The sequence below is a fragment of the Pinus tabuliformis genome, chromosome 6, assembly GCF_031772625.1.
Source record: "Pinus tabuliformis cultivar Carrire ecotype Pingquan chromosome 6, CPIR1, whole genome shotgun sequence".
Classification (NCBI taxonomy): Eukaryota; Viridiplantae; Streptophyta; class Pinopsida; order Pinales; family Pinaceae; genus Pinus; species Pinus tabuliformis.
Window position 1 is genome coordinate 765677917 of NC_142292.1, and position 8068 is coordinate 765685984.

At 36.2% G+C, this 8068-nt stretch overlaps 1 protein-coding gene across 1 annotated transcript; it reads right to left on the minus strand.

Annotated features, from left to right (window-relative positions):
• Nucleotides 1-1469: 1469 nt before the first annotated feature.
• On the minus strand, nucleotides 1470-2862 carry LOC149260974 (uncharacterized). Its single transcript, XM_089366897.1, has 4 exons — nucleotides 2607-2862; nucleotides 2385-2531; nucleotides 2030-2257; nucleotides 1470-1684 (listed from the first exon to the last, which is right to left on the minus strand). The coding sequence occupies exons 1-4, from the start codon at nucleotides 2695-2697 to the stop codon at nucleotides 1470-1472; spliced, it is 681 nt and encodes a 226-aa protein (XP_089223023.1). The 5' UTR covers nucleotides 2698-2862.
• Between the last annotated feature and the right edge of the window lie 5206 nt (nucleotides 2863-8068).

Genomic DNA, 8068 nt, shown 5'->3' on the forward strand with positions numbered 1-8068 from the left:
TCCAGAAAAAGGGAAAAGGTTGAGGTGAAATCTTCCTTCTTCTTGATGTTTTGTTATTGATCAATTCATAAGTTTTTTCTGCTGCCATTTCTATGTTTGAGATTTCTGCACTTTAAAGCAGTCCACATGGTTGATTATAGCATATTTGTAACAGGGGTCACGCCTCATTTCATTTACATTTTGGACCCTCTTCAATCTAGACTTTGACTTCATTTTGGCCAAATAGAATGGCACTTGTCTTGGTCCACCGTCCCATTTAATCAAAAGTTTATTTTACACTTTACTTAGGGATTCCCCCTTTTTGCTGGAGGAGGGCCAGCCTGGAGAGAAAGAAGGTGGTCTTGTGGTGACATTAGACAAACCCCCCGAGTTCCCCTCAGGCTGCAATTGTGTCTCAGGGCTTTATCACTTTGAGTGCAGGTTTGGGAGGTAACATTGCACATCCAACACAAAATATAATATTTATAAGGTTAATAATAGGTTTATAAATAAAAAAAAATTAACTAATATTAAAATTCAACAGATGAATAAAGTCATCTTATACCTTTCAAAAGGTAGGACTCCAATTCTGATGCATGCCGGGAATGAAATGATGCCATGCTTCTTTGTCCATACTATTACTTCTAGTTAAATAAAATAATTGAGTTTCTTGCAATTAATTTAAGGTTCTTGCTAAAAGTTCCCTTGAAGAACATGCAACTAAGGGAGTTAACCAAATCATATTAGATTGATTAAGCTTGTTTGTACTTACTATTTTCCCTCCCTTATTGTGCCTAACAACTTACCTTAAAAATTTTAGATGGCATTTTAAAATTAAAATATCCTCCGTAAGGAATTCAGAATTTAGCCAAACTTGAGTATTTTCCTACTGCTGTTTTAAGTTATGCGAAATTTCATCACACAAGATGTTTTCATGTATGCAATAGTAGTTAAGATAAATGAATGTTAAATTTAGGAAAACCTGTATTTCTGATCGTGATCATGATCGCCATGGTTCTTCTTGAACAATCCATGCATGCCACTCTTCTTGCTGCAATCAAAATGTCAAAAGAATTTGGGGGAGTTATATTTTTTGATATAAATCTTCCTTTGCCACTTTGGAGGTCTCGAGATGAGACAAGGAAACTTATCCAAAGTGCATGGAATGAGGCAAATGTCATTGAGGTAACCATGCAAGAATTGGAATTTTTTATTGGTGTGCGCTTTATTACTCTGTTTCCACAAACTAAAACAGGATTATGAATGTTTTCTATTTCACATAGATACATAGATTATACAAAAATATAGACATCTAATAATATTTCATAAGCTAGGGCATTGCATTCAACCTTTATTTGACATCCAATTTTTGTAGAAGCAACACAAAAGTAAGTCATTCCACAACTACTACAAACTTACAACAATATTGAGGACTTGGAATCTTGATATTCATACCTGAAATTCATAGTCTGCCTGTTTTCCGTTTTCATCTAGCATCTTGACCGCAACACAAAAATCATCAGGGAACTGAGCTCTGTATACAGAACCAAGCCTCCCTGCCCAAGGAGGTTATAACTACTAAAATTATTTGTAGCTGCTTGTAAAACATAATACTCTATAGCAGATGCGCATCCCTTCCTTTTACCAGTTCTGAAAGAGCTGAAACGAGTAAGCAAGGGGCCAAGTGACATTCCATTATTGGCATCTGCACATAAGTAAAATGCAATTTGGTTTAAGAAAATTTTGAGCTTAAATTTAATTTGCAATAAGGATCATAAAGAGGCTATGAGAAGAATGCCAGTCTCTATAACGGGTTTTCTTCCCCAAAATTCTTGTTTATGATGCTTAGGTTAAAAGACATTCCCTTCTCCATAGCAAACTTTTACAGTATATGTAAAACCAACAAAGAACATATTTCGGCATAGATATAAGTACTTGTGGAAAGATTAGATTCATTTTCCCGATTGAAAGTTTAGTATTCTGAGAAGAATATCGAATAGTAACTTGTTCAAACATTGACAGAAAGCGGTTCCATGAATTAGTACCCAACCTGAGTCATCAATATCTGACTGTTTTCGTAATGCTGGAGGTTGAGATGATGGAAGAACTGGACATAAACGACTCCTGGACACCCATGTACAAGTCCAATATGTGAAAAGGATGATGATGGCCCCTAAAATGAGGAGCACAAGAGCAATGGCCACAATGATCAGAACTTTGAGATGTTGAATTTCATGTCTTGTGGACTTCAGGGGCTTTGTTTGCTGTAGGGTTGTTGCTGAAATCACAATAGTTAAATCAACAAAAACCATAGTCAATACTCCTCATACAAAACCCAGGTTAAGTCCAGAACATTATCCAACATTAACTTAAACATGAAAAAATAGAGTTGGCAGTACACTCACACATTGTAGCCACAGGAGCCACGGACTTAGCTGCTTTGAGAAAAGATTGGCTTGGGCTTGGGCCTGGGCTTATACATTCACTGAAACATGCGAAAATAGATTTGGCAGTACACTTACAGATTGAAGCCATAGGAGCCACGGACATACCTGGTTTGAAAAAAGATGGGCTTGGGCTTGGGCTTGTGCTTGTAAATGTTCTTATGGAAGGAGCCACGGACATACCTGGTTTGAAAAAAGATGGGCTGTGGCTGGGGCAACGTCCCACGTCAATCTGGTGTGTTTCCTCGGTCGTTTCTCCATTTCTGCAACACATTCCGTGGCCATCTACAAAGCACCCACAAGATTAGCCCTGCCTCAAATGGGTAAAATAAATATACTTCTCGTAAACCCTCGCTGAATTTTGAGGGAGAACGGCTATTTTTATGGGATTTTCAGAGCAAAAAACTTGGCCGGCAAAATTTTTGAGATTTCGGGGATAGGCATCAAAGGGACTGGAAAGAACAGAGCTGGCTAGGTCGTGCAGCATGAATTGCCGTAATACGCAGGTAATTATGTGTCATAAAAAGTCAGCTGCCTGAACAAATATGCAAATACCCGCTAAGTCGTTTCCGAAAAAAATTGCCCACTCCGCCAGGTGTCAGCATGAAAATCAAATTTAACAAATACTAAGAAAATTTCACAATCCGCCAGGTGTCAGCGTCAGAAGGAAAAGGACGACGAAAGGTCCCTTTCAAAGGAAGGCCTATCGGCCTAAATATGTGTGTGTGATATAGGAATGTATTAAATAGTGAAATAGAAGCACGGAAATTATAAAAGGAAAGAATACGTAAATGAAGATTACATCCATTGATAGTAAGTGTATAATGAAATATATGATAAATAAAGCATTATATATATATATATATATATATATATATATATATATATATATATATATATATATATATATATATATAAAACAAAAGATAACAAATAGTAATAAATTTTGGGGTGGGTAGCTAACAAGAGTAAATAGTCAAATGAGTTTATCTTAAAGACTTAAGAAAAATAATTAGCATATTTCTCATCTGAATCACTTATATTTAATATCTGCAAATAACATGGTAAAACATATATATACATAAATATAGTATTATATAGAAATGTTATTATAATGTAAATATAAATTCGAATGTAATGTAGGAGCATTATAATCAAAAGAGATTATTATAACCATTAGGACATAGCATAATTTTGAATACGTATTATTGTGCATAAAATAGAAAACCCTGCATTAGGACAAGGAGGTCACAAGACCACCCTCCTTGACCTAAGTACCAATAAGATCTGCCTAGCAGATAAAAATAGCAAAAAAACTATACCTGTTTGAAAATGTGAAATTGCAAAATATATGTTAAATCCGAATGAATACCTTAAATTTTTACAAATTTTCTTTATATAAACAGGAATCATTACAATGGTAAGGACATATGAGCGACGATGACATGATCGGGCAGCATCCCTGTCATTAATTCCACCACCATCATCATCACCATCTCCATCGCCACCACCACCATCATCATCTCCATCGAGACCATCATCAACACCAACTGCTCCAGCACTAGAGTTGATCGTGATAATGAATTCATTAGAAGCCAATTCATTGGAAGCCTTATTGGAAACATTAAAAGGATCAACCATGGCTAAGACCAAAGAAGAACTTCAACCCTTAGCAACCAATTCAGTGGAACCAAAGAATTTTGAGTATAAAAGATCAAAGGAAGATATTTCTAGGGAGCTTCATAAAATTAAACTCCCAGAATTTTCAGGAGGTCGAGCTGGAGAACGTGATGAGGCATGGTTAGAAGGAACGAATAGATGTTTTAAATTAAGAGAATATTCTTCTTCTGCAGAAACAAAAATTGATGTATTTCAATTAAAGGAAAGTGCCTTGATTTGGGGGGGAAATCTGGAAAAACAACTACACCTCACAACGAATAATGTCCCTTGGGAATTGTTCGAGGAAATATTTCGTGCAAAGTATTTACCTCCATATTTTCTCAACAACAAGTCGGAGCCTTTCATACATTAGTTCAAGGTAATAAAACAGTGGATGAATACGAGATAAGGTTTATGGAGCTTGTGAAATACATTCACTACTTAGATTCTGATGAATGTCAGGCTGAATGCTTCATATTTGGGTTAAATCCTCGCATCAGGGCCTTGGTGAGCATGTGGAAACCATTATCAGTAGTTGAGGTGGTAGAATGTGGCCATTATGCAGAATAACATCTAGGAATAAAAAAGGATGTAGGACCAACAGAACCTTTACAATCAGGGCTTTTAGGAAAGACTCCTCGAAATTTCTTCAAGGGAGGTAGCTCAAGACCACCTTATGGTAATAGATTTATCCCAAGAAATGTAGGAACAAGAGCTCCCATGGCAGTTAATACTATAGCCATTGAATCATTGAACAAAAGTCCATGGAAATCTCGTGGAACTACTAACAGAGGAAGAAATTCGAGGGGAAGAAACATGAGAGGATGAAGCTCTTTATCTAGAAATTCACGTCCTAATTCAAGAGGACCAATATAGGTTAATTGTTGGGGATGTGGAGGACCGCATGTTCAACGTGATTGTCCAAAAGCTTCATCAAGTATATTTCATAGGACTGAAAAGGAACCAATATCAAATAATCAAGGCAATCATAGAATTCATGCATTAGTCAACAACGATCAGGCAACACATCAATCCACTGTAGTGGAATCTTCAGGTATTATTAATGGTATAAAACTCAAAATCTTATTTGATATTGGTGCCAAAGATAGTTTCATTTCGTCATATGCATTAAACAAATGTGGGTTGGAAACTCGCAGACAAAATGATTTCAGACAGGTAGAAATGGCCTCAGGAGACCTCCAATCCGTAGACTTAAGTGTGGATCAATGCAAAATTGACCTAGGGGTCTGTTCGACTAAATTAAAAGTTTATGTCACAACCTTAGGAACTTATGATCTTGTCACAGGCATGGATTGGCTAGAAGCTCATCAAGCTTGGGTAGACTGTTATGGAAAAAGAATTTTAGGTATAAATGATGAAGGAGAAGCGATCCAAATTCAAGGAATCAAGAGAAAAACATCTTTATGCTACATATCAGCAATGAAAATGAAGTGTTGCTTAAGAAAAGGTTGTCAAGCATATGTAATTCAAGAAGTAAGTAAAGAAAAAGGACCATCCTTAGAACAATATCCGGTGTTAGCCGAATTTCCAGATGTATTTCCAAAGGAACTACCAGGATTACCCCCGATAAGAGAGCTAAATCTCACAATAGAATTGAAACCTGGTACTCAACCAATCTCTAAAACACCTTACAGAATGACAGCTCCAGAACTTCAAGAATTACAAATTCAATTGAAGGAACTATTGGATATAAGACATATTCGACCCAGTATATCACCTTGGGGTGCTCCTGTAATTTTTGTCAAGAAGAAAGTTGGATCCTTAAGATTATACATAGATTATCGAGACTTGAATCGAGCTACGATAAAGAATCGATATCCTATGCCTCGAACTGATGATCTTTTCGATCAAATGAAAGGAGCTGTTGTCTTTTCAAAAATTGATCTTTGATCAGGCTATCATCAGCTAAGGATTTCTAAAAGCAATATTTCTAAGACTGCATTCCGGACACGCTTTGGGCATTATGAATTTACTGTGGTACCATTTGGATTAACTAATGCACCAACAATATTCATGAACCTTATGAACAATGTTTCCCGTAAATATCTTGATCAATTTGTACAATTATTTTTAGATGATATACTCATCTATTCCAAGAATGAGAAAGAGCATGAAGATCATTTACAGATAGTGTTGTCCTGCCTCAAAAAACATCAATTGTATGGAAAATTATCCAAGTGTTCGTTCTTTCAGGAAAAGATTCATTACTTAGGTCATATCATATCTGGTGAAGGGATTTCAGTAGACCCTGAGAAGGTAAAAGCAATCATGGAATGGCCAATACCGAAAAACGCACATGAAGTACGAAGCTTTATGGGTTTAGCTGATTATTACCGAAGATTTGTGGAAGGATTCTCCAAAATTGTAAATTCGATTACAACCCTTCAGCGTAAAGGTGTTAAGTCTGAATGGACTGAGGAATGTAACAAAGCATTTTCTAAACTCAAAAGACTATTGAATAGTGCACCAATCTTAAGAGTCCCTGATATGGACAAAGAATTTACGGTATGTACTAATGCATCCAAACATGGGTTAGGTGTAGTATTAATGCAGGATAGAGGAGTAATAGTGTATGTCTCAAGAAAGTTAAAGCCTCATGAAGAACTCTATGCTACTTATGATTTAGAGTTAGCCGTTGTAGTACTAGCTTTAAATATTTGGAGACACTATTTAGTGGGAAGAAGTTTTACACTTAAAATCGACCATCAAAGTCCACAATATATGTTCACTCAAAGAGACTTAAATGTTAGACAAAGACGATGGAGTGAATTCCTAAGTGAATATGACTTTGGAATATCATGAATTAAAGGAAAAGAAAATGTAGTGGCAGATGCTTTAAGCAAAAGACCCCGGATATTCTCTCTCATACCTATCAAAGTAGACTTAAGGCAGTGAGTACTAGAACATCTCATTAAGGATAGTTGGTATTTAAAGGTAAGATCTAGTCTTGATAGTAAAAAGCCAAAAGAATCTAAGTTTGAAGGATATGAACTAGAAGATGATGGAATCTTACAATTTCATGGAAGGATGTATATTCCTGATAATAGGGATCTTCGAGACACCATCCTTAAGGAAGCCCACAGAGCAGTATATTGTGCACATCCTGGAATAAAGAAGATGTATACGAATACCAAGAAACTCTTCTTCTGGTCAGGCATGAAACGTGATATCGTTCAATTTGTTGCAAGATGTTTGGAATGTCAACAAGTAAAAGTAGATCATTGTCATCCAGCAGGTCTCTTACAACCTCACGACATTCCTATGACCAAATGGGAGATCATTTCTATGGATTTCATCACTGGACTACCTCTGACTTCTCAAAGACACAATGCCATTCTGGTAGTAGTAGATAAATTAACAAAAAGCGCCCATTTCATTCCCGTAAGAGATACTTACGAAGTTGTTGACGTAGCTCGAGTATTCATACATGAAATTATCAGATTTCATGGAGTAACTAAGAAGATTATATCAGATAGAGATTCACAATTTACTTCAAGATTCTGGACTTGCATGTAGTCAACCTTAGGAACTCAATTAAATTTAAGCACAACTTATCATCCTGAAAATGATGGGCAAACAGAAAGGGTAAATCAAGTACTTGAAGATATGTTGAGGATGTATGTTATGGATCAGCAATCACACTAGGAAAAGTACTTATCCTTAGTCAAATTGGAATACAATAACAGTTACCACAGTTCAATTGGAATGCCTCCATTTGAAGCATTATATGGCAGACCTTGTAGAACACCGTTAATTTGGGACAGGTTAGAAGATCGAGTGATAATAGGACCAGAATTAATCCAAGAAACGGAAGAGCAGATAAAACAAATTAGACAGCGGTTAAAGGAAGCACGAGATAGACAAAAGAGTTATGTTGATGCTCACAAAACTGATAGGAAGTATGAAGTATGGGATCAGGTTTTCATCCACATCAAACTGAACAAAAGTACTATCCGATTCGGAAA

Coding starts and splice junctions, on each gene's coding strand:
- LOC149260974 (XM_089366897.1), bottom strand. CDS start 2,697: ATGTGTTGCAGAAATGGAGAAACGACCGAGGAAACACACCAGATTGAC. Junction 2,532..2,606: donor CCCATCTTTTTTCAAACCAG/GTATGTCCGTGG, acceptor TTTTCAAACCAG/GTATGTCCGTGGCTCCTATG. Junction 1,685..2,029: donor GTCAGATATTGATGACTCAG/GTTGGGTACTAA, acceptor ACTTATGTGCAG/ATGCCAATAATGGAATGTCA.